Source organism: Mixophyes fleayi, chromosome 4, assembly GCF_038048845.1.
Source record: "Mixophyes fleayi isolate aMixFle1 chromosome 4, aMixFle1.hap1, whole genome shotgun sequence".
Taxonomy (NCBI): domain Eukaryota; kingdom Metazoa; phylum Chordata; class Amphibia; order Anura; family Limnodynastidae; genus Mixophyes; species Mixophyes fleayi.
In genome coordinates, this window is record NC_134405.1 from 119,832,856 (window position 1) to 119,860,704 (window position 27,849).

General features: G+C 40.2%; 1 protein-coding gene across 1 annotated transcript in view; it reads right to left on the reverse strand.

The window, feature by feature from the left end:
• Positions 1 to 15,237, reverse strand: part of LOC142151958 (threonine--tRNA ligase 2, cytoplasmic-like) — a 40,044-nt gene extending 24,807 nt beyond the window's left edge. The window contains exons 1-2 of the mRNA XM_075208091.1: positions 14,771 to 15,237; positions 12,313 to 12,390 (exon numbers count right to left, since the gene is read on the reverse strand). Of these exons, the coding sequence (XP_075064192.1) occupies positions 12,313 to 12,390; positions 14,771 to 15,124 (432 nt within the window). The 5' untranslated portion in view covers positions 15,125 to 15,237. The remainder of the gene's footprint in view (positions 1 to 12,312; positions 12,391 to 14,770) is intronic.
• Between the last annotated feature and the right edge of the window lie 12,612 nt (positions 15,238 to 27,849).

A 27,849-nucleotide genomic window follows, 5' to 3' on the forward strand; every position in this document is an offset into this window, starting at 1 on the left:
AGGGCCGCCATTACTGCCATCACCTTTTTAAATACCCTCGGAGCAGTCAGTAGACCGAAGGGTAATGCCCTGAATTGGAAATGATTTTCTCTTACTGCAAAGCGAAGTAAGCACTGACGGCCCTGCCAAATGGGAATGTACAGGTAAGCGTCCTTTATATTTAGGGAAGCTAAAAACTCTCCCTGTTCCATAGCCGCAATTATTTACCTGAGAGATTCCATCTTGAATCCCCTGACTCTGACTTGTAAGTTCAGAGACTTTGGGGTATATTTACTAAACTGCGGGTTTGAAATCGTGGAGATGTTGCCTATAGCAACCAATTAGATTCTAGCTGTCATTTTGTAGAGTGCACTAAATAAATGACAGCTACAATCTGATTGGTTGCTACAGGCAACATCTCCACTTTTTCAAACCCGCAGTTTATTAAATCTAGCCCTTTATATTTAAAATTGGTCTGAAAGAGCCATTTGGCTTTGGGACTAGAAAAAGGTTTGAGCAAAACCCCAAACCTCTTTCCGATAGCGGAACTGGAATGATGACACCCGCATCCAGCAAGTTCTGGATCACTATCTGCAGGGCCTTGCGCCGAACACCGCAGGCTGGAAGCCCCGTGGTGAAAAACCGGCAACGAGGGAAGTCTATGACGTAGCCCCTCGTGACAATGCCCCTGATCCATTGGTCTAATGATGGTTCCAGTCATATTTCCCGAAAAAGCAGAAGACGTACCCCACCACAGCTCTGTGTATGGAGGTCATGTCATGCTGAGGCCGACTCTGTTGGCTTAGGATGTCCTCTACGAGAGGAAACCCGGCCCCTACCAAACCCACCTCTAGCGGGGGGATTTGACTGACCCCTAGCAGGGGATCTTCTAGATCTCTGAAAAGACCGAAACCTAGGCTGTCTAGGCCTGGTTTGAGATACAGGCAAGAAAGGGCTCTTACCTCCCGTAGCCTCGAAATGAGCTGGTGTAATCTAGCTCCAAAGAGAGAGGTGCCATCAAAAAGAACCGCCTCCAAGGTGCATTTGGAATCTGCAGCTGCGGACCAAGAACACAACCATAGAGAATGTCTTGATGCTATAACTAATGCCGAGAGCTTAGAAGCAAGAAAAATTACATCCAATGAAGCCTTCCCTACACACTCCGAAGCCTCTCTAATATGATCAGAGAGCACCGATAATTTGTCACTAGGGGCCCCATCTCGGAGACCCTTTGACAACTGCTCTGCCCATGCTTGGATAGCCTTATTGACCCAGGCCGTGGACATGGCCAGCCTGAAAACACTACCAGCTGCTTCATAAGCTGACCTGAGCAAAAATCACATTTATTGTCTGTGGCATCTTTGAGGGAAATAACACCCTCAACTGCTAAAGTGGTTGTTCCAGTCAACCTGGCAATGGGAGGCTCCATCCTTGGAAGTGCCTCCTATTTCTCACAATCTTCAACTTGAAGAGGGTAGAGTGTTTTAAACTTCGCTGGCCTGGATAAACCCCGATCAGGCTTCTTCCAGGCATCTTAAATAATTTCCATTAATTGGGCCGAAGAAGAAAAGGAATTAAGTTGTTACATCTGTCTTTAAAACAGAGAAAAACCAGCCTTCCGGGATAACTCTGGGTTGGTGAAGCCTAAAGTCTGGCGCACCCCCAACACCAGGACCTCTACACCTTGCACTGTGGGTAAATCTTTCACGCTGGCCAACTCCTCCTCTCCCGTATCTCTGTGAACCTCACCTTCTTCCTCTGATGAAATCACTGAAGTGGACATAAAATCCATAGCTTCCTGAGAGGCCTAATGCTTACGAGATGGTCTCTTAGTCACAATCAGTAAGCATTCCAGTGAGGAAGTAGCTACAACTAAACCCTGAGCCGAATCCGCAAGGGATTGTGCTAGAGATGATTTTACTTGGGACGCCCCAGAAGAGGACAGTTTTAACTGTGTATCTGACGTGTAGTGGCGAAACAGAAGTAGAAGGTTGGCTTACCTGACGGTGAGACATTACCCTTGTGAGCTATGCTAACTTCGAAGACAAAGGTTCATCCACGGACCTGGATGCAGACTGAGTCTGGCTATGATCCCGGACTTCCGCCTCATAGGCTGTACACAGGGCCTCCGGGTTGTCCACAAGACAATTTTTCGTTATACTTGGCTCAATTTTAATGCATAACAGACCCTGTAGCAGTTCCCTTTTTAGAGGTCCCCTTTGCAGTCATGGTGAAAATTTTTAACACCCAATGTGAGCACTGTAAACAATATCAATATATATACTCCTTTACAGAGAAAATGCAGAAATTACATACACAATAAATATATTAACAAGAGTCCAGGATGTATTTTAAGCATATATCTGGTAACCCCTTCAGTGTAAACCAGCAAACAGTACAAAATAAAGATTTTTCAAAACAGATATAATTGCAATGCTAAACAGTGATTAACAAAAGAGCCTCACAAACACTCTTAAAGACAATTACACTGTATAAAGAGTGCATAACAAAGGTAAAACCTGTCCTGTATGAGGGGCACAACAGGGATCCTTCCTTCACAGGGTGGGAATGGTGCTGAAAACTTCATTCTAACGCCAGGAATTAGGAGAGCCGTTCCAGGACCTCCCCTTACTTTGGCCAATGGCTGCTCCCGCCTCCTCCGTGGTGTTCTATGCCACTCTGTGTACGATGCAGCCACAGCTGTGCTCTCAGATTCAACAGAGATCAGTTGTGGCTGCTCTGGTTCCCCTTCTTGCCAGAAATGCTCATTGCATAGAGGGTAGGGTGACACCTGTAAGTGTGCTGCGGTCGCGGCTGACAGCCAAATGCTGACAGTGTAAAAATCTATCTCCTACAGAGATAGCGGCCAGCTCTGCTGGGGGTGAGATAGCTGTCAAAGCTACTCACCCCAGCTCAGGGACCTGGGGTGGAGGAAGGCCACAGACTGTCCACCCACTGGGAGGCATCCCTGAGCCCAGCATTTGCCCCCTGTAGAAAAATAAATAACATTAAATAAAATTTAAATAAAATTAAATCCAGGGCTGGAGCCTTGGTAAATAATGCCCAACTCCTGAGGGCACTAAAACTAAACTGAGGCTCCTTCCTGTGGGAGGGGTATAGCAGGGGTGGAGCTACACTCACAGACTTTACTGTTTAAGTGCCTGGACTCCTGGTACCACGTACTATACCCCTATATATAGCAGTGTCCTCCAAATGGACGTATGAGAAAGAAAGAAGTAATAATGCCCCTGTATAGGTCAATGGTACGTCCTCAAAACAAAACTTACCTGGAAAGACTAAAAGATCTTAAAATGTATAGATTGGAGCAGAGAAGAAAAAGGAGGGACATGATGGAAACTTTCAAATATATCAAGTGTTTAAACATGGTATAGGAGGAAAACATTCTTCAAAGGAATAGAAGTATTAGAACACGAGTAAATGGACTGAGACAGGAAGGAAGTTCAGAGGAAAAATTACTTCACAAAGAGGGTAGTAGATAAGTGGAATAGCCTAGATAGAATTATATCATTATAAAGAAATAAGAATTAAATAGGTTAAAAAAATGAGCAGACTAGATGGGCCACATGGTTCTTACCTGCCATTAAATGATATGTTTCTATCTAATAACTTATTCCGCCACTAAGACAACCAGATCTGTACATTTTGGCACTGTATATAGTAAGGAAAAACTGGACACTGATCCTGTCATTTAACAATCAGGCTAAAACGTCCACTGGTCTGATGCTCTTGTAGAAATTGTAAGCATCATTATTTGCATAAATGTCTGTAATAGTGAGAAATGTGTTGTCAGCTTGTACTTTAGTTAATATTAAAAAATAAAAGACAACAGTTTCTGTGAGATGGAAAGAGATTTAAGAACAAAAGGCAAGTGTTCTAGTAAGGCTTTCTTTATATTTTAATGGCACTCAGATTAGTGAAATATAGGACACAATAAAAGAAGTCTTAAGATTATTTGCCAACAAAAAACAAATGGCAGAGTTGAATCCGAATGGATTTAAACGTACAATAAATTGAGGCCAAAAAATTTCAATGACAAAACTGATCTCACACATTTAATAAATCCAACTATAGAATTTATAATGAACAAATGATGCTTATGTAAATAAAGATCCCAAAAAACTCTCGTAATACTTCATTCACACTGTCTCCCCGGCAACATCCCAGGTTTTTGAACCCGAGATATTGCTGTGTCACAGAGCATCTCAGCTCATCAGACCCCATTCACACTGCACCATGGACCCGGGAAATTCCCGGGTTGACCCAGTTCATATTGAACCCGGGTCTCCCCTGGCAATAAGTGTGAATCATTACAAGAGGAGCTTTGATTGGTTTATCCCCCCCAATCAGCTCTTTTCTGTGAGACCTGGGTTGAAAAACCAGGGTCGCACCGTTCACAATGACTGCTACCCAGGACAGACCCGGGAATAACCCTGCAAAAGTCCTGGGTCTAATTCCCGGGTCATCAGACCCAGGTTGATGCAGGGACCCCCGTTCACACTGATCCACGAACCGGTTCGTTGGGACTCGCCCCGGCAATTTCCTGTTTTTTAGGACAGTGTGAATATGGTATAATACCACTCTAATACTGACACCCCTGCAATTTCCCGGGTTTTTCAAGCCGGGTTTTTGCAGAGGCACAGAGCGTCCCAGCTCAGAGACCCCATTCACACTGCACCTTGGATCCGGGAATTTCTCGGGTTGACCCCATTCATTGTGAACACGGGGCTGCCCTGGCAATAAGTGTGAGCCATCACAAGAGGAGCTTTCATTGGCTGAAAAATTGTCAGGCACCGTCCCCGTACACGCTAGGTGCCGGGGACGGCCGCCTTCTACTCTACCCGGACGTTCCCGTTGCTAGGCAACGGAGACGCCGATTGATGCTTCCTGTCAATGTTTATTTAAAATTCATAGACAAGGGCTATGATAATAATTTAGTGGAGGCAGCATTCCACAAGGTTATTATTGTAGATAGGACAACTCTTCTTGCATACAAATCTAGGGGCAATAAGAAGAGACATACAGACAAGGTCTATTTCATCACCACCTACTCGACAGCTGCAAATCAAATAAGGAGAATTTTAAATAAACATTGACATATACTCTTTAAAGACCCCATTTTAGGAACAATCTTGCCACCAAAACCAAAGGTGGTTTACAAGAAAGCACCCAATTTGAATCGTAAACTTATTTGGAATCATATTCCTATTAATCCCACTAACAGAACTTGGCTCGGCAGTTTCACCAGAACCATTAAGAATGGATTTTATTATTTTATTATTGTGGGGACTGCATCAATTGCAAAACATTACGATGCACCAATACACGTGGCATTGAGACTTTTGAATCAAGGATTACACATGAAACATTCCACATGCAAATTTTTTTAACAAACAATATCATGAATGTAATATACTTATTGGAATGCCCGTGTCAGTTACAATATATAGGCCAAACGGTTAGGAAATTACGCACGTGAATGAGTGAACACGTGCGGAACATGAAAAAAGGTTTCATGCAACATAGTGTATCACAACATTTTCACACTGTGCATAATAATGATCCAACAGGCCTGAAGTTTTTTGCCATTAAAGAAGTCGGAAAAAACTAGACGGGAGGGGATATTCTGCTCAAAATCAATCATGAAGAGGCCAATTGGATATACAGGCTGAAAACCCTTGCACCGTGTGGCCTTAATGTGGATTTTGACTTGAGGTCAATTTTGAGGTCACTGTAAGTTATATATATTTTAAGCGAGGTTCATTATCCACTTATTGTTATTTTTCAATGTTATTTTGACCCTATCAGGGTCGCGACCTGCACATCTCAGCAGCTAAACCCAAATCTCGTTGCAGGGATACCTGGTGAAGACCTGAGGTGTGGTTAGACTCCGTGCCTCTCAACATGGCAGTGCCAATACCAGCAGGTAAGGCCATCAGAGCAACCCAGCTTGTGAAAAAAATATTAAGGTCATTTAAAGGGGACCGTTTTTTTTTGCACACAAAGAGGAGGTCAAAGTGGTTGGCGACTGTTTACTTTAATCGTGGCCGACAAGTCACTTTTATGTAGCCCGGAGTTCATGTTTTATTGCGTTTATTCCACGTTGTGTCAGGATTAACGATGACGTCATCCTCCAGAGTCCCAGACACCCAATCGGCTTCTTTCTGTGAGACCCGGGTTGAAAAACCCGGGTCTCACCCTTCATACTGCAGGCTAACCAGGGCCGACACGGGAATTACCCCACCAAAAGTCCCGGGTCTTTCACTAACACCATTCATACTGCCCCTAAACCCAGGTTGTCTGAGGGTTTTTGAGGCAGTATGAATGGGGTATAAATAACTTATTTGATTTTTCACAGTGAATATTATCACTCATAATAGGTTTGTTCTCATGTAATCACTTCAGTGTTCCTTAGGTGAACTCATATATTATACACATAACACAAACCCTATGATACATTTCTACAAACATTAGCAGTCACCTCAGAGATTTGTATCTCTCTATGGTCACATAATAGCCTCATATTATATCACAAGAATGGCTTGCTTTTTCCAACCTTCCAAGACATCTATACAACTGTATAAGTCATATCTTAAAATAAACCACATGTCAAATAGCCAGCTCTTGGAAAAATCAGAAGCCCCCAACTACAGCTGCCCTCAGAAAACAGTCTAATATATTTACTAGATGGAGCTTACATCTATTATTTTGACAAACTCAAAAAGCCTCGTTGTATAAAACCTGAACTATCTGGAATCAATATAATAATATACCACATCCCCTCTTCTGGTTCCAGTCCACACTGCAGGGAAGCTTATTCTAAGCTTATAATTCCCTAATGTTCTTTTATTGGGACATTATAGGATACCTACATGTTTACTGATTTAATTTACTTAATGCTGTTCATAAATTTATTTAAAAAAAAATAAAAAAAAAAATCAATATTCATGAATACTAGGCATACAATCTCCCATAGATAACATAGTAATATTTACTTCTGTACCAGAACAAATTCAGGGCTTGATCACAACCAATGCGTTTTGTAATGGAGTTGTTATATACTAATTAAAGTTTGAAAACCCCATTACATTTAAAATACATCACACTTTAAACTCCTCTTAACTTTATTAAACCACAAAATTGACCTCAAGTTGGCAAGAAGGAAATGAAAAGGACACAACAATTGTTTTTACAAATATTTAATTTTCTGAAGTATAGGGTGCATTTTTATTGATACACAATACATAGGTGGTAATAAATATAAAGGAGAAATACATGATGGCTTTGACAACTGACATTGTGGTTGAAGATACATTTATATTACATTGTATTTAACATTAATCAGAAGTTGCTTTCACATAACCTATGAAAAAATAATGGTCATAAATTATTTTAGAACACAGGGCCAATTTCACAAAGTGGTGCAATAGTTACACTGAATAAATGACACCACAATGAACTTTTAGTACACAGTAAACTCAAGGCCAAAGCCAAACTATAGGTCTTAAGTGTAATCAATGGATAGGTGGTCGACATTGCTATTCAGCTTTCATGGAATCATTTAACCAATTGTTTTTTTTTTTTTATCCCCGATATATTTGTCCTATTGTTTAGTTGCAAGTCAAAGGAACTCCCCCCCCAAAAAATAAATAAATATATATATATCTATATCAAACCTTTGTAATTCACCTCTGTTTAGACTTATCATAAACAAAGCATATAGTCAATTATGATTCTGGAACAGTTGCCATGTTTACCATGAAAACAGTAACCATTGATCCAAACATTGAATTCTTATATTCATATACACTTTCATAATGTCTTAAATCAGTAACTTCTTCACATATCTTCACTTTATCAGACAGGAGTCTAGAAATATAGAAAGACTTTGGTTATTTCAGTTCTAGAATAAAAACTTTAAAGCCACCAACCCCAAAACACAGTCTGATAACTTACATAATAGATGTCATTTTTCTGTTAGTGGGATTCTGCAGCTCTTTAGTAAAAGTAAATATTTGTCTGGTGACTATAAAAACAAAACAAAAACACTGCACATGTTAAACTGCATTATGACTGACACAGCCCCAAAATAAGTTTTATTTTAACGCCTACATGGAAAAGTCAAAGGATCACAATTTTTTCCAAACTGGAAAACCAGGACAAACCTTCAACACAAATCTTCAGAGTTATGCCCCCAGTGATAACAATCCATATAGAAGGGAGATCCAAGTATCTGTAGTGTTTTTAACTAAAGCCATTGAAGAATAGTAATAACAGTATAAATATTTATAATAAAAACAAAATATCAACAAAGTTGTACAAAGGGACAGGTTAAACAAAATGTAGTGAAGCCTCTGGGTAACAGACACATTTTACATCTTTCAGTAAATTATGGAAAAAAGTGGATATTTTATGCAACTAAAATGTAACCTTTAAAAACAACAAAACAACACCAAATACACGATAATATATTTATTCATAATTAGTAAGTGTGTCTATAAATATGATAAAACTTGGGAGTAAATGGAACAGTTTAAAGCTAGATAAGGAAAATATTGTTTTGGCTGAAAGGGAGTTTTTGTGCAATAGCATGGACACAATTTGTGCTTTATTATTTATTTATATTTTTTTTGTATCTCCTGGTTTTAAATTATAAATATTTTAAAAAGAAAAATATGCAATCTCAGTTACTTGTTACATTCTCATCCAGCTATGTTTCTCTTTAGTGGAAGCCTGTGCTGCGCTACAGCCTATGGGATGTGACCATGCGGACATATATCAAGGTGTAAGCATGGAACCTGCAGCTTCTTATCGGCCCTTCTGCCTATGTCCATTTTCTCCAGATATTAATGGAAAACCAGAAAGTAGGATTGCTGCTTCAAGACTGGGAGACACAGTATACTTGAGTTTCTCTGTGATTTCAGTAGATTTACATACACATTTGTGTGTCCCAGTATCAGGCTGGATGTGTCAGAAGAATTTAGGGATTATATAAGAAATCCATTTTAAAAAATGTTCAGGAATGATATGTTAACTGTATTTTCATTTTTTCCCCCAAAGTTTACCATGGATTTTAAACGTACACACAGAGTTTTATTTACGGCAATTTCATATTGGCGTGTGACAAAAAAAACAAAACACTCCGCTTTTCTATATGTTAACCACAACTACATGGCTGTAGAGAAGGGATGGATGGGAGTATAAGCGGCTCCATTCACAAATGTTTATTTTTAAATTACTTTGGCTTTATTTCTCCCGGCTTTATTAATTTGGAAGTTTTACAGGTATCTACTACTCCTTGAGTAGACAATAAATAATCTAGGAATATCATTTTTAGTAGAACATATCTGCAGTCATACATTCACAGTATATAAACCGATAACTTACTAAGAAACATCAAAATGACAATGTATACAAGTAAAAATACTCACTGGGTCTTGGAACAGTACGGTCCATGTGGCGTCTGAAGACTTGAAGTGTAGTTCCTCATGCTGCTCCAGCCATTGGGGTAACTTAACATTTTCTAACTGGTCCTGGGTGACTGGTTTCCTTATCTCTTCCAACCTTTTTAGAATTATTGTTGATGCAGGCTCATTTAGAACTCCCTGAATAAACAAGGGTAAAATGATTAACAAAACAGTACACTAAAATAATAAAAAAAAGCTTAACTGTACAAAAAATTAAGAACACAGTTCTTGCCTTAAGTGGGAAGATGACCTTCCATGGTCGGTGCAGAGTGTCCCAGTATTCCCGTCGGTGGATGAGTTGTAAGAAGTCTGGCGGTCCACTTTTGGAAAAAGGAGTTGGTCCTCTCTCTGGTCCCACTTCTCCACCATTTGTCAAGCTTCCCTGCTCCACAGTCCATGGTGCAAAAGAGCAAAAGTGGTTGTGGAGCATTGTCATTTATCAGGGTGTTTTTTTACCGATTAGGAGACTACTAATTTAACGTGGTGCATTGTGTTACAGTATAAAACCATATGTCTAACCATATGTGCTACAACAATATGGCAGCTGCAGGGTAGAGTTTAACCTAAGGATTAGTCTAATCTTCCGTTATGCAGATACTTGTAGAGACTGAAGTTGGGCTTCTCACATCAAATGCACTTTTCCACTAAGAATAGAGATGCTTTGCATTATTTGTGCACAAAAGTAAAGTTATTAATAATCTGATTTAGTAGAGAATTCAAAAGATAATATTATACTGGCTTTACAATGATCTCTCCATCCCTGTGATAGGCATATTTTACACTATTTTGCAATACAGTGAAGCAACCTGGAACGTTTCTCTTGTTCTGGCACAGTAGGGAGATTTATATTGCAATAACTGGTGCCAAAACTACTATGCAGGTCCAAACCTGGTGCCGACACCAATGTGCAGAGTGTCATAGGGTTTCAGACAGTGAAATTGCAAGGGGTGTGTTATAATTTGCATAGTAAACATGGCTTCAACAGCACTTTAGTATTTAGTATCAATTCAGTGCATTTAAGTTGAATTCTGTTTGGCCCTGGTCTCGCTTGATGATGCCTATCCCCTCTTAGCTCCACCGTCAAATTATGGTTTGTGGGGTCCCCAGGGTAACAAACTTGTGGGAGCCCCTGATAATTAAGTCATGTCAGAGACACCCACCATGACTTGCCAGCCGAGTGTGGGTGTGACGGATGATCTACAAAAGCAGACAGAGGCTGGTAAGGTTCTCTTAACACACTGCATGCCACACAAGATGGTGAAAGTGGGGAAAATTTGTGTGGGCTTACTGATGTGTGGGGACTTGGTACGACCGCCCTGGTTGCCCCGAACTTTATGCTGCCCTGAGTGTGACAAGAGGCATTTATCATAATACGCTATGGGCGCTTTCACTCTGGAAGTCCTACGAGTACTAAATATTTCACTGTGAATTTTTTTCTTGTGATGTATAGTGGCAAGTGAGATAATATCTTGCAATGCATTATAACCATAGTTACAACAATCTGTAGTGTGCGAGCTAGCTTCCAACACAACATAAATTATCTTTATAACTCCCCTCTTTTAAATTGAGGATTCAGTAATGCCCATTTTCAAAAGGGCCAACATGACTTTTTCCACAAGTACAAAATTTACCACTGCAGATACCTGTGTCAATTGATGCAAACAGTGGTTTTAAAGAACATTAAATTCAATACTGGTAAACATAATTAAGTGGGAAGTTCGGCGGCAGAGCCATTTGTACTGTGTGGAAGGGGTCATGTTAGAGGGTCTGCTTTTTTAACCAAATAAGCAAGAGATGACAGCAAATGTTTAAATCCTCATGAAATATACATTTATCTTATACACCAAAATATTTTTTGTTTTACCATTCCCCTCCCTACCCTCGACTTACCATTGACCCCTCAAAGCTCCCAAATTGTGGCCCTTAAATAAAAAAACAAGAACCATATAGGGACTCATGCAGAGTTGGGTGTACACCCATCAGTTTAAAATGTGTTTTTCTATAAAGCGAATGTGCACAAAAGAAGTAATTTGCTTGTACGTACATTTTTCACATATGATACTTGATCCACTTTATGACTGGAGAGGCAGAATGGGAGAGGGAAGGAGCAGTGTAACGTAGGCCAAGTACAGTAAGGGAATGTTCATGTAACTGCCAGTAAGGCAGACCCACATCAGGCTACAGATACACCTGTTAGAAGCTGTAACACTTGCGGATGCAAATGTACGCAGATGATGCTTGCCGGTACCAGCTAGCAGCTTCTAACTGGCAGATTGACCTCTGAAGCGGATAGAGCCTATACTATATGATTTTGTGGGCATGTGAATTAATTTTTTGCTACTTTCTTTTGTACTCAAAACAGAATATTATACTTCCTATATTACATTAAACAAATGTTTGTTGTGCTTATGACCTGGTTTGGTGTAAGTGTATCTGATGGACACCTGGCATAAACTAGACGTATATGTTACTGGTACAGAGCTTTGTATATGCTCCAACTCGGCATATGGGGATAAATACATCATTTCCATATGCGTTTGTTATGAGTGACTGATCTCTTAACGCATATGCATCCAACTCAGTATGAGCCCCATAGGATCTATCTCGGGAAACGCTGGCACCTGATTTGACGATAGACATTGTCTAAAATATCCAAAAAAAAAAAAAAACTGTGTGGCCACCCCCTCATTACAAAGCCTGACAGAGTGTACATTAATTGTGTCTGAATTAGTGCAGACACTGAAGAAAAATAATATGACCTTTCATGCTAGCAAGTTTCTCCCCACAAATAACTCTTAGAATAGTGAATTAGAAGGAGCATCTGGAAGTGAAGTAGTAAAGTACACACCTCCTGCTTCTGCTCATCAGCCGCCTTACTAGGCTTCTTCTCTTTTCTCTTCTTGTTCTGTTTCTCTACCACAGAGCTCTGGAACAAAGGGTAAATAAATGAAATTATCATTTTGGTTATAGTGTTGGAGAGAGCTATGTTATTTTTATAAAAACTAAGTTAAAAGTAAGAGGAAGTTATTTCAGGTGAATGAGGAAGTAGTAGTACGGGGAATCTGTTTATATACTCAATGGAGGTCCTTTACAAAGCACACAGCAAATTGGTTTGGTTTTGTAATAGTGTGCCTACCTTAAGGTATTTTTAAAGGTGCATTTTTGATCTTTGGTGACACAAAATCTTATTTTGGCATTAGAAAGATGCAATAGTGTGCCTACTTTGTACAATGCAAGGAAAACACTTATTCCACGCCATCTTACTCTGCAAGGCCATGTACTTACACAGAAAACTAGACGTACCTGCGCAAATCAAGCCATGCATAGTCACCAAACAGGATTTCACACTGCACATCTTTGCTTTGTGCATCAGAAATTAGGTCCAATGTTTTTTTTAGGTGTTTTGCCAAGTGCAAGAAGCAGCTTTCATACTTAAGAGTATCTGTCCGTTCGTACTTGGTTTAGCTGATGGGATCTTGTGAAAGATAGCATGTCATTTCTTCAATTTGTCATAACACAAGGTCCTTGTGGCACCTGACTGAACCCAGTCTAATGAGATATATCTACAGATAAATCTTAATAAAAAAAATATTAGCCACTGAGTTTGCCATCATTGCTTTCGAAGCAGAAAGGATCATCTTAAATTATTCCTGCTATTATTAAGTTAAGTTGCATGTGCTTTTCACCCTTAACCTATAACAAATATTTATGTTAAGCCTCAGATATGATAAACTACTGCCAAAATAAAATAAACTAATCTCCCTTTGACCTTCACAAAGTAATAGTATACTTGTGCATTTCTCATCCCCCTTCTACTTCAATACTGTCCTCTATGCAGCCCCAACCACCCCCACCTTCCAGATAACTACATAACACATGTAACGTCTATCAGATGTATGTCAGCTGTAGAAGATACACATGGACAGATCATCTTCCCTGTTTCTTTACACCACAGTATATGTGAATAAACTATACTGAAAATGTATTTTACTCACAAGTAGTGTTTCATTGGTATTGGTTCATTTGATTAGTGTATGTGGGTTTGGATAAAAACATAATGGGGTAGGTTGACCAGTGATCATTGTTATATGGTTTGGAACACTGACACACTATACAGGGACATTTTCTGTATCTATATTGATACCAGGTCACCAATGTGGATTGTCAAGAATGGCACAGGTTACACTTGTTAGCACTGGTACTTCACAACGCTGGTATGTTAGCCACATGACCGTAGGTTTCCTCCCATGGTACAAAGACATACTGAAAGAGGAATTGGCTTCTGACTCCTATGTCCTCTATGGTCACAATTGCACAGTGGCCACCTTTGCGACTCTGACGTAAGGGGAGAGCAGTAAGATGGGGCGAGTGATCCGAAGATCCCTCTACCGCAATGCTCTCCCCATAGGAGCTGACACATACGGTAATGTACGCCAGTACTGTATGTGTAATTGCCTTTTTTCAGAACTTATTAAATTGCAGTATACAGCAGTCCCCATAGACATCTATGGGGACTGCTCTGGATTTCACAAAAAAAATGCAAAGCAGCAGATACGTATGATATCTACTGCGATGCACTGTTAATAAATGTGCACATTACTTAAGTGTCTGTCGGTCCCTTGAAAACAGACGTTTTCGGGGGAATTTAATGGAAAAAAAAAGCAATAATAAATAGGCTCTGCAATTTGCCCATGTGTGTGTACTTATTATAGAGAATTTAAATGGCAACAGTCCAAATACTAAGATTAAGAGCAACTTATAGAAGAAATCTGATTTTTTTTAAAAAAATAAAAAAATATATATATAAACACAATAAAGTCAAATTTATAGTAAGTATTACTTTTTTTCTAAATGTATTTACCTGTATTAGCATTTTCTAGTATATGGTTTGTCTCCTTCCTATACCAGTGTCTGTCAATTAATGCAAAATAAAAAGGAAGTGACAGATCCACATGGATTTCTAATAATTAACAAAGCAACTGTTATATTAGGGAGAGAAAAAAAAAATCCTTCTGTCTTTAACACACAGCCAGATAAACAAATATTCATGTAATATTTAAAATACAATTATGTGATCATTTTTAAGGGGATAAAGACCCCAACTCAGCGGGATGTGAGTAATAATGCATTTACATGGGTCTCTTGGTAATATTACTCTCTTTATACGATAACAATACACCTAATTCTTCCCAGTAAAAGATGTATGCAAACGTGAATTGATATGAGAGTTCTAACAGATGGAACCACCAAGGTCTGACAGACAGCAATGAGAGAGACTGCTCTATCCTTGTATCAGCAGCACTCACCTCTCCTTTGTCTTCACTCGTAGCCTGCGGCCTCTGCTCTTCCTTCCCCGTCTGCTGAGTGATCTCCTTCTCCCGGGGACTCTCCTTAAGTTCGGGCCTAGCCTGTGTCTCGTCCACCGGCGGAGGACTGTCCGGTGCTCTGCCTCTGTCCTGCTCCTCCTTCAGGCAGCGCTGTAAGTGTACTATACGGTATTTAAGCTTCTCATTCTCGGTCCTCAGCTGCTCCAGTTCTGGGCTCGGGTTGCTATCCACGGTCCCATGCATGCCCAGCTCCAGCAGCCGGCCGATCTCATCGCTTAACCAGCGAATTTCCTCCTCCTGAATGGTCAGGCGGTCTGCAATCTGGGCAGCCATGATCCAAGGTGTAGACAGAGAAACAGTGACAGCTGTAGGCCCGTCACACGCTGCACTCACCGACTATCTGCTATTTGTTAATGTAGCCAGTGAAGTGGTGGTTAGCAATTGTACTGCTCCATACAGCTGAGCTCTATGAACTTATATAACCCTGCTGGCTTTAAAACACATTGCAAAACTAAACTGTTATGCTCAGTGTATAATAAACTTATTTTAAAAACTATAGCATAATCATATTATTTTATGTGGGTTCTAGTTATGTTCAGTTTGAAAATTGCCAGTTACGCAGGTGTGCGCCTAACCATTGTGCTGCCAAACACAGGAACTGAAATGGTGCCCACATAATCTCTTATGTCAACTACTATATTGTATAGTTTAAGCATTATAATATCTACCAACAAGGTAAATATGACTAATTTACACATATGCCTCAAGAAAATTGTCATATTTTAAAGGAATTCCCTTCATTTTGCTGCCCTGTAGAGCTTTGTGTTGGTACACACACAAAAGGGGGTGCAGTTTGAAGTGCTAGTCTGCCCCAAACCTCCCCTCCTTTAAAATGGAGCGTTCCAGTAGCAGGTGCGCATGGCACTTTCTTGCCATAGTGATAGTCCCACACACCATGGTGAGAGAGGAAAGGGGGGTCATACCCAGGGCCATCTTAACAACATTATGGGCCCCCGGGCAAAGCAGTGCACCAGGGCCCCTAGATATAGATATAGATATATAGATATATACAGATACAGATATAGATATAGATATATAGAGATAGATAGATGTACTTGCTCAGTGACCCTTGAAGGTTTTTTTTGCAGGATTATTTATTCTCATTAAGAGCCGTGCCTATGGGGCCCCCTTGCCCGTGGGGCCCCTGGGCAGCTGCCCATCGTGCCCAATGGAAAAGATGGCCCTGGTCATACCTTCCACCTTGAAAGGTAAGGCCTATTCTGCTGCAAAATTGAATTTTTGTGATAACTTCACTGACCTCTACCCATGACCATATAAAAGATGCTTTTATAAAAGGCATGGAACTCCAAAGTGAGTTCTAATGTCCTAGTGCCTGGAAACCCACCCATCCCAGCCCTGGGGTACTGTATGCTTGAGGTGGCTGGGCTCTGCCCCGGGGCCAGCCACTTTGCAGCTTGTGTGCAGATCGTTTCTGTCTGCACTGTTCACAGCCATCTCTCCCCAACAAGTATTGAAAGCAGCAAGAACAGGTAGGAGAGAGCAGGACAGTCTGTCAACTGTTCTGACACACTCAATCAGGACTTTGTCTCTGCTCGAAAAGGGAGAGCTGTGTGCCCCTAACAGTAGTAAACGCAGCATTGCCCGTGTATATGATGTGGATAGGAAGAATTGGAGAGCAGCCAAGAACCATCTAAAATTATAGCCATGTCCCATATCATGCCATGTCCCATAGCATGCTAGCTATGCCCACTGGAGGTGTGACATGGAAACCCTACAAATCTTGCGTTTGCCCCTGCTAAGCTTACCAGCCTTCCTCCTAACTCCACTACTTCACCCACATTCTCAATCTGTGTCACCACCTCTTGTCTCAGCCTCATCCACCTCCTTACACCTGTCATATACCCTGCCTATTACGTTGTGTGCACAGTAATATGCTTCCAATATGTTCATTACTTTGCCCATTGCTATGTATTTGGTTTATGTTGCTTATAAATAAACAATATTAATAACAATAATAAAACTTTGCTTTAATGTACTTGTGTTGTTTTTCAAACGAGCTTGCAGTCTCCTCCTTTGTTTTCATTTTAAAAGCTGTAGAAGCACAATATGAATGTAGTGTGTGTGAGGGGCCAGAGTATGAATGTAGTGTGTGTGTGTGTGTGTCTGTCTGTCTGTGGGGGCCAGTAAATGAATGTAGTGCTTGTGTGAGGGGGGACAGTAAATCAATGTAGTGTTTGTGTGTATCTGTCTGTGGGGGCCAGTAAATGAATGTAGTGTGTGTGTGTCTCTATCTGTGGGGGCCAGTAAAGGAATATAGTGCGTGTGTGTGTGTGTGTGTCTCTGTCTGTGGGGGCCAGTAATTTAATGTAGTGTGTGTGAGGGGGGCCAGTAAATGAATGTAGTGTGCTTGTGTGTGGGCCAGTATATAAATGTAGTGTATGTGAGGGGTCAGCATATGAATGTAGTATGTGTGTGTGTCTGTCTGTGGGGGCCAGTAAATAAATGTAGTGTGCATGTGAGGGGGACCAGTAAATGAATGCAGTGTGTGTGAGGGGGACGAGTAAATGAATGCAGTGTGTGTGAGGGGGGCCAGTAATTGAATGTAGTGTGCGCGTGAGGGAGGGGGGAGTCTTAATATAATGTGGGAGGTAGGATATTAATTTAATTGTGGAGTGCAGATGGGGGCTAATTTGGGTGACTGTCTTGCTTAGTTAGGATTTGGTCTGACTGGAAGGACAGTTGGGAGGTATGTCTTGCTTCACACTGTACTACTCATGAAGGCAGAACTGCGTGCACCTAACTGTAGTGCACACAGTATTGCCTGTGTATTTGTCTAAAATGATAACCATGTTATATCATAGGGCCCCCCTGTCTAAGGTACTCCAGGTACCCCAGAGCCTTCATGCAGCTGCTCTGGGCCAGGGTGTCAGATTGACACCTAGTGCTCTGCTTCTCTTCCCAGTAGCACCCCTAATATTATTTGTGTTAGGTTAACCCTAAAACAAATAATAACTTTTTTTGCTGCCGAAAACATCATTGGGTGTAAACTGTGGGTTTGAAAAAGTTGAGATGTTACCTATAGCAACCAATCAGATTCTAGTTATCATTTATTTAGTACAGTCTACAAAAATATAGAATCTGATTGGTTGCTAAAGGCAACAACTCCGCTTTTCCAAACCCGCAGTTTAATAAATATACCCCCAGGTTTATAAAGCAAAAGGGCTGTTTGTATTTTGATTAATCAGCTCCAATGTTCAGTACTGTAATAGAACATTATTATATAATCTATTGCTATATGATTTATATCCCATTATAATCAGCCAGGTATGTGTAAAAATAAATAACAAAATAAAGTGCTGTAGGGAGAAGGAACATATAAAATAAAAAGCAATATAAAGTGAGGTTTGTTTTTTGTTGCATTATTTTCATTATTTAAGATTTATCACTTATAATAATAAAGTATCGCTGGTTTAAGCAGCACTAAAATAGTTTTTTCTTATATTGATAAATATATATTGTACCGAAAGCCATACTTTATGGATGGGCCTCTACTTGTGGGCCAGTACATGTGCTTGCCCCCCAGGCTAAAGTCTGCCAGCCAGCCCCTGATGTCACAGCCTTGAAAAATCTGCTGTTAGCACTCCAACTCTTCCAGATCCTCACCAAGGAGGTCTTCTGGCTGCATGGAATTCCCTTGGAGATAGTATCCGACAGAGGGGTTCAGTTCGTGGTCAGGTTTTGAAGGGCCTACTGCAAGGGGCTGTTAATTTTACTCAACTTCTCATCTGGGTTCCACCCCCAGTCACATTAAGCATCCCAGCTAATCCTTTGAACAGTTCCTGCAGTGCTTTGTCTCAGATGTCCAGGATGACTGGTCCCAATTGCTTGCAGAGTTCTCACAGAACAAACTGGTGCAGGAGTCCACTGGGGTTTCCCCCATTATTGTCAACCTCGGTTTCTATCGGGTGGTAATTCCATCTTCACATGCCACCTCTGGGGATCCTTCGGCAGACATACATGTGCCAGATCATGTGCCAGATCTCCAGAGTCTGAGGAAAAAGCTGCTGGAATAGCTGAAGATGGTGGTAGCTTACAAAAGAAAGTTTGCAACTAGAGGAGAAGAGACAGGTGGCTGTTCTCTGTGGGCAATAAAGTGTGGCTGTCCACATCGCCCTGAAGAGGCCCTCATTCAAACTGTGGTCTTGGTACGTCAGTTCATAACCAGTGGAAAGGTAAGACCAGTAGCATACAGGCTAGAGCTACCACCTTCCTGTCAAATCCATCTGATGTTCCACATTTCTCTTCTGGAACTGGTGGTGAGGGATCCATTTCCTAGACGAGTGGTGGTTCCTTCTTCTGTAATTGAAGTAGAGGGCCACCATGAATATATCATTCAGTCAATCCCTGACCCTCGCAGATCTGGGTGTGGAGTACAGTACCTGGTGCACTTGAAGGGCTTCAGTTCTGAAGATGGCTCTTGGATTAAGTCAAGAGACTCTGAGAATTCACAACACTAGCTCCAGATCTCTGCTGTCAGAAAACAATTACTGGGACAATTCACAGCACTAGCTCCAGATGACAGCTGTCAGAAAGCAGTCCGCAATAACAGTTGCAAACACCTCTCAATTCATGTAATTGTAATTGGCACACTGCTGAGAACAGCAAGCTAGCTATTCACCTCATCAGGACTACAACACAGCTTTCTTTACTCTGCAATCACCCCTTCAGTGAAAAGGTCAAGTCAATCAGAACAATATATCTCGTCTGATTGATCCGCTCAGCTAATCCAATCAGAAGATGCTAAATTTTGCAGGACCACAGGTGCTGGCATCTTTCCCACAATTTTGCACTTTCAGGAATTACCTTTCCTGTAACCTTATTTGTAGTATACGTTTCACTGCTGTCTACATAGGACATATATATTATATATACTTATTGGTTAATTTAAAAATAATGTAGCAAAATGAATATATGAATCAACACAGTATTGTTCAGGTTTTGTCGCTGATGCCTCTAAAGGTGTAATTTCTTTAATCAGAAGTGGGCCTTTTTCACCTGCGAGTGGCATTGTCCCTACCCATAAACTTCCAATTAATTTGAAAGTGCATTAGGGAGCTCGCTGGATGAGATGATCAGAGGAGACCAAGTAAGTGCAGGAAGGATTTGTGGCAACCTCTATTAAAATTTTTAAGAGGCTAGAAAAATGCAAACCGCACTTACATGACGAAGTAAAGGATAGTCAGACAGATTAAGTCACTTTTTAGTGCATGGTCATTGTGTGTGAAACAGCAGAATGAACTGCCAGACTAGCTGCTGTCTGTTCTTTGGAATACATGCAGTGTAGTGACCAGAGTGGCAGTGGGCAACAAGGCAGATAGCACAATAACTGTATGCAACCATACCAGCTAAAACCAAAGATGCTTTTTATACATATGGCATGTTCCAATCCTCCAGTCACCCATAAAAATAATAGTAAAAAAAATGTCATTCTGATATTAAAATTAGCAAAAGAATAGTTGATTGGGTAACCCTGGGATGGGCTTAATTTTTGAGTGGTTGCAGAGCATTTTCAGCACAAAATGATTGGTGTGTGCGGCTAGTGTTCACAAAAGGATCACCATCAGGTTTTCGTCAAAGAATATTGATATTGATGCACTTTTCATGCTTGTGTGCAGTGTTCCCAGTTGTTGTAAATTCCTATTTGATTAATTATCAAAGATGCATGAGAATGAAGAAACATTGGCTTACACATTGGTGAAACTACCTTTGTTTCTGTGGGTATGGCTGCTATGCCCAGGGGTGAGTGGTCTGGTGATGCTGGTCCATCTGCTACGCTGCTAGACGATGGAGAATTACGCCTGTGTGCTGAGTCATCTGAGATGTCTTACAACTCTGCAGTGTCTGTGAATCTTGCCAGAGGAGTGCAACATTTCAGGTGTGCAAAGTAGTAAAAATAATGACACTACCAAACATGCCTAATTCAAAACATATAAACTGGCATGAATAAGAGTTTCACTTAAGTACATTTGTGCAGTGTAATTTTGTGCTTCTTGAAAAATGAATTGCACTGCAAATGTGCACAACTTGCATCAGTATTTTGAGCAGCACGTGTCTAATAGCTGTGGCCCCATGTGCTTGGAGATGTGGAAGTGGGGTACAGTATGGGTGTTCACATGTAATTTAAGTATTCCCCTTTGAGATGCGTTTTATGTTGGGTTACACGTATCTATGACATGATCTTTTACATTGAACTCTGTTCACTACGTAAAACTATAGATGTTTTTGTTGAGGGACAGTAATACTGTCTTAGGGGTGCCTTAGGACACAGCACTGCTTCAGACTGTAGGATGGTATTGCTGCACATCAAACAAGGTTTAGTCAAAATGATTGCATTATTAATTACTTCTGAGTTATTTATTTCTCAGGGTTAAGGTTATATATATTTTAATTAAAAGGAAAAATGGTTAAGATTATAGTAAGGATATAAATCTGCACTTACTGTTTGCTTAATGCCTAGACATTGCACAAAATTGTCATGTGCGTGGCCTCATAGAGTATGATGATTTCTTTCAAATCATTTTTGGACATTGTCAAAAATCCTGTCAACATAGTCCAATGTTGTCCAGTATGTGGTAATCTACTGACTGCACTAATAAGTCTCCATATGATCTGCCTGCTTGGAGAATGGCTACATGTGTACTATTTGGTCACCCACTGGTGTGACAAAATTAAAAACAGATCCTCTTTCCTGACAATCGGGCAGAGCATGATCTTCCACTATACGGCAAACATAATCATCCCCAAAATATAGTCTGGTTCCTTAATGCTATTGTTCTGCTGCTCCCTGCACACTGCATAGGTCCCTATAATGTCAATACAGCAGCACAGAGTCTATGGTGTCACCAGATGGCATTGGCCGTTAAGAAAGATGACAGATGTTTGGTAGACCTGACATCTGTCACTTAAGAAGTAAAATAACATCTAATATCCCTGCTGACAGATTACTTATGGCAGAATAATTCAACTAGGATTGTAATAATCTCTATTGTTAATCCTGTTTCATTAAGCAGAATCATTTTAAGGATTTATAGCACCAGGAAAAACAGGTTTCATGAGATGTGCAATTACTAAGACGTACATATTGTCCTGTCGCTTCCCAGCTAAAATACATTAACTAAGCATTTCAGCAACCATCCAAGTAATGGTGCAGATGTTTTGCCTAAAGTTACTGCCACATTGTTTGTCATGCAAATGACCAGCGCTAAATATGTAATATTTTGCCTCTATTAAAAGAGAGCATAGAGTTGCCTGTTTTATCGATGTTTAATTTTTGTCCGATATCTAAATGATGTCTTAAACACATCCTCCTGTGGACACTTACATTGGTGAAGCATATTGTTTCTCATACATGGAAAATATAATAGAACTCATCAATAGTGAGCTTTATATAGAATAAGAAATTTACTGTGTATATACACCAGCAATACTCCATGCTGTGTTGTTTAAAAAGTCACTGCACCAACATGTTACTACAGGTAGATCACTGTCACCAACGGTCATAATTAATGAAATAAAACTTTAAACATGAGACATTCATGCAACACTGAGGTTCTTCAGTCCATAAAAGCCACTGTGATGCCCATTTCGGTTCCAAATTCATTAATGTAGTTATAGAACCTATGTCAAAAATATTGTTATATAGCAAGAAACGTAAAATAATATCTATGGTCCTTACAAGTGGTCAGTAATAGAGTAAGCATCAGTGAAACATAATATTTGTTTTTTAACTGTATATAGTATATACTTTCAATCATTTCTCATATGAAAATCTACCCATGTATTTTTTGTATAGATACATCTGGAAAACTACTATATTATTTTCATTTAATAGAAAGTAAAAAATGCAGCATGAACCGTAGTAATCAAATGTCATTGCACAGTAAGTATGGTGTCACACCAGGGGGTAAATGTATGAACATGCGGGTTCTTCAACACCCGCGTGTTCAGTGTGTTCGGCGATTAAATTTCAAGTGGCGCTGCATTGTTAAGGGAAACTTCCCTTTACAATGCAGCGCTGCTTGAAATTTAATCGCCGAACACGCTGAACACACGGGTGTTGAAGAACCCGCATGTTCATACATTTACCCCCAGAGCTATTCCAGCTTCAGATGAACTCATCTCTAATTTTTATAGTGTTTTTTATAGTTGTAAATTGCAGTGCTTTTAAATCTCACATCTTATAATGAGCACTTACAATGCTCACTGGGATGTAAGGGAGAGGCCATGGCCCAAGAAGTCAACACCATCATCCATTGGAATACGAGGAGGAACATCCAGACAACATTGGCACACATCATAAACAAGCACGCTGTTATCAGAGTTGGAAATGCCTTTTGCTGTGGACTCCCTGCAAGGGAATTTGATGTCCTTAAATGTTCAGAACGAGCCTTAGGAAATATTTCCTACAGATAATTAGTAGCCCGGAAGGAAACACCAAGAATGGATTACGAAAACTCAGATAAGATCCTATTGTACCACAGAAGATTGTTTGAAGATCATGAACCCAATGTGCACTCATATAGCCCAAGGGCCTTCACACCAGCCCTTCATACTGCCACCACTGGAGGGGAGACCTCAACCTAAGGTAGAGGACCATCTCTGAGCAGGTTTTGGAAAAGCTTTCACCATTGCAGCCTCTAAAATCATTGCACAGTTTATCAGTAGATGGAAGCAGCCACCCGTAGCCATAGACCAGTTGTGTCCTGATAAAAAAAAGTTTGGAAATATTCAGAAACTGGGGGTTATCATAGAGCAATCTAGGTGTAAATAAACCCCAAATTAATTTCAGAATGGATTATAAATATTTTTAAACACAGATATGAAATAAATCAAAATGTTAATTGAGAATATCAGTTTTAAATCTGGAGCTGTCAGAGAAGATTCATACACCCAGGTATTTATATTTGTCAAGCCATCTCAGAATTGATAATTAGGTTTGCTCAGATACAAGTGGAAATATAACTGACTTGACACAGTTAACCCTGAGCCCACAAAAGTGGCAAAACCATCAAAAAGGGTCCCTCAAGTACCTGACATTATATGAGTATCGGAAAATAAGATCATTAATTCTACACAGTTAGAGCTCAACCACACCAGAGAAGATACATACCAAGACATTCAAGGGCACATTAGTAATTGCAAATATAAAGAGGGACAATGGGCTAAGTTGCTAAGTTAGTATAGACATTGGCCAGGTGATCTTTGAACAGGAACTTAACATTAATTAATAAAATTAGGATCAAACATAAATTTCTTCAATACTCTCCAGAAAATTGTCATTCTATAAATCAAATGTTTTATTATGTATGCAATATAAATGCCTCAAGTTTATATTGGTTCCTTAAAATGCTATTAATACTGACTGAGAAGTAATAGTCCAATACTTTAGAAAAGATTGTGACATCCCTAGAATATAGACAAAATGGACATATGAGATTCCTAGAAAAACAGGTCCTTCCCCTCTTTAGGGATTAAAACAATCAATGCTTCTCTCATCAAGTAGGAAAGAATGCCAGTTTAAGACTTTAATATTGAGAGGTACTGGTTAGTGAGCAAATGACATCTTGAAACTTTATCTCCTCCAATGTGACATTGGCCCCCTCCTCAGAAAAACAAATCATTGACATGTGTAAGAAGAATAGTGAAAATGCTGAATCAAACCTGGGGAGAGGCAAAGAAACTATAGGCTAGATTTATTAAACTGCAGGTTTGAAAAAGTGGAGATGTTGCCTATAGCAACCCAGCGTCGGACTGGCCTGCCGGGAAGCCGGACTATCCACCGGTAGGCCCCGACGCTGGTAAGTCACGCCCCTACCTAATCCGCTGTTCCGAGTGCCAAGCCAGCTGCAGAGAGCCCAAACGTGACAGCGTTATACTTTTTACTTTTACACAGCAGCAGGAGTACGCGGCTGTGCTTCTTAGCCAAAAACCGGAAGTTCGGCTTTTGACACGCAGGCTTGCGTTCCAAGGCGGAGGAAGTGTCAGAGAAGTTTATCGTTTGCAAACTGAGGTTGGCAGTGCACCGCCGTTGAAAAAAGGGAGTCTTCGGTGCCAGTCTCAATACATTTAATGGACTTCTGGATCCTTGGGATACCTTTGGGACATAATTTACGAGGTAATCTACATATGACTGTTTTTTTTCAATACACGCTACTGTTTTGGATGCACTCCATGCTTTTATATGTTTCTTTTTACTGGATATTCTTTTTTATTTTTTCTACTTGGATTGTATCTTTTTATTATAAAAGATTGCATTTTTTACTCTTTTGTTTGTTATTTATTTGTGCACATTTTCTTCCCTCCATTCATATTGTCCATTCAGGATTGCTTTTGAATTGGATTGGTTTCATTTATTTATTATATATTCATATATTTTTTATTTTGCTTTATATACACATATAATATTTTTTCTGTTTTGGAGAGCATTTGTCATTTCCTTTAGCACATAGCGCCATGGGTCATCATCATTATTATTATTCTAATGTCTCAGCAGTCTTCATTGCATAAAATTACTGTGAAGTGAGCCTGTTTTAGAAATTCTCACATTTTGTTATCAGTGGAAAAAATTAAATATTATGCCAATAAGCCTCATTTTATAAGAGAATACAAATGCAGTTAATGCTTTTTGCCATAGCTATTTGAGAGTCAATACATGTTAAAAAATGTTTAAAAAATATATTTCAAGAATGGGATATGGATAAATAAGGACATTGGAGAGGGGAGAGAAAGAAATGTGGCATGTGAGATTAGGCACAATGTGAAGGGGAAGCAAAGTAGCATGGAATAGTGTGATGAAGGGCGACCAAAGCAGCATGGAACAGGGTGATGAAGGGGGGCCAGGAGAAGAGGGGTGCAAAAGCAGCATGGAGGGCGCAGTGTGATCATAAAGAGGCACAGCATGGTGATGAAGGGGCACATTAATGTGTGTGTGATGGCACAGCGGGTTTGTGGCAATGTAATGTGTGTGGTAGGTGGTGGCTAACTAATGGGTGCTATGTTATAGTGGGGACTATTAATTTTAAGATGGGGTGGTTTTGGGGCTAGTAATTGAATGTGGGGCTGAGTTTGAGGAGCATGAGGTCTATTTATTAAATGTGAATATGAATTATTTAATGGCAGTGACGGTTGCGGGAAATTATTAATATTTATTATGCGTAAATGCTATTAATTTATTGCTGGGGCTGTCTGGAGGGAGGGAAATAGGTTTATTTCTTAAATAGGAATACTATTACTTTAATGTTAGGGCTGGAGGAAGGCCTAAGTATTAATTGTGGGTCCTATTGATTTAACACTGGGCTGGTTAGAATTTTCTAAATGTACCCATTTTTTTCCAAATAGGGCCCCCAACATTCCAGGTTCCAGACAAGCCGCAACTAAAGAAACCAGCAGCCACAGGTGGTGACAAGAACAGGTAGGACAGTCTATCAAATGTTCTGAGTCTAGTGGGACAATCCCGATTTTTGGTGACTGTTCTGCCCAATCTAAGGGGCAGGTCAAGACTGTGCACTCTTTATATATGCACTGCATTCTTTATATACTACACTATGGTGCTAGCTATCCTTCGTGGGCTGACCACTCCCCCTCTAGTGTCTGTTCCTGCCTCTTTGATGGCTGGCCACACCCCCTCTGGTGGGCCCCCAGCGTTGCAGTCCCCCGGTGGGCCCTTCATGCCCCAGTCTGACACTGTAGCAACCAATCAGATTCTAGTTATCATTTATTTAGCACATTCTACAAGATGACAGCTAGAATCTGATTGGTTGCTATAGGCAACATCTCCACTTTTTCAAACCCGCAGTTTAGTAAATATACCCCTTAGGCATGCTTCCACCTCCACATCTCGGCCAGTGAAAAAGGCCTGGACCCAATAAGAAATGGAAGAGTTGTCACAGGGATATCATTTCAGCTTGTCTATAGTTAGGCACAGTAATCAATTAGGATACCTCTACCTTAATTGATAAAGCTGGGGGTTGATACTTTCATGACTGTAATTCGAGTCTGTGAAAGAGAACCCAAAAATGTTATGGTAAGTCTGGAAGTCTACCTTCATTATGTCAAGCGAGAACATTTGCTTCTGAGATACTAAAATTGACACTACCTTTGCATAATTCAAAAATACTATGAGATTAGCCAAGGTTTCCTCAATGCCAATATTTTACAGCACACCAGGAGGGTCTCGTTCAGCGGATCCAGTGCCGGATTATATATTTTGTTAATCGTTTTAAATACTGGGACCACGTTACCCTGGAACCCAGGCCCCTAACTAAAGGCATATATGAACCACTTACAAATACCTTTATGTAGTGGGCCTTTTGGAGGTAGATATATGACTCCATATACACCTCTTACACGCCGTAACAGAACCACTCGGAGCATGACCTAGGGAGAAAACAAAAGGATGGAGAACACACAAGACAAGCACAGGTACAATACGGGGGGATATTCAGGCAGACCCTAGAGATGCAGCCGCACCAGACAAGTTGCTGGTGCCACCATAAGGAGCACATGGCTTTTGGGCCATTTGTAAAAGATGAACGGAAAGGTGCGACTTTAACATTAAAGTAGAATTTATCCAGATTCTTTAAAAACAAAAAAATTTCCAGTGGTACAAATTACAGGCAGGGTTCATTATATTATTAGAATTTAGGGAGCAGATATATTTTAGTAGCCACTCTATAGTTTAAGAGCTTGTTCCAGGTTTATGGTTATGCTTGGTTGGTCCTATGGTCAAAACGTAATGTAAGTTTAAATGTAGTACTTGGGCTAATATTAGCACAATGAAAGGGTTAATATATACAGGTTAAAGAGTCTCATTTTCCAATGCAACAGCAGGCTAAGAGATAAGCATTTGGACTCCAGACTATGACTTGAAAGTGTAATTCTTTCATGAGACAGAACTGGGCCAGCTGTCTTGGTGGGCCCAGGGAGATTGCCCTTTTCGCCTCTTTTATTAAAATGGCAATACACATGGTGGAGAACAG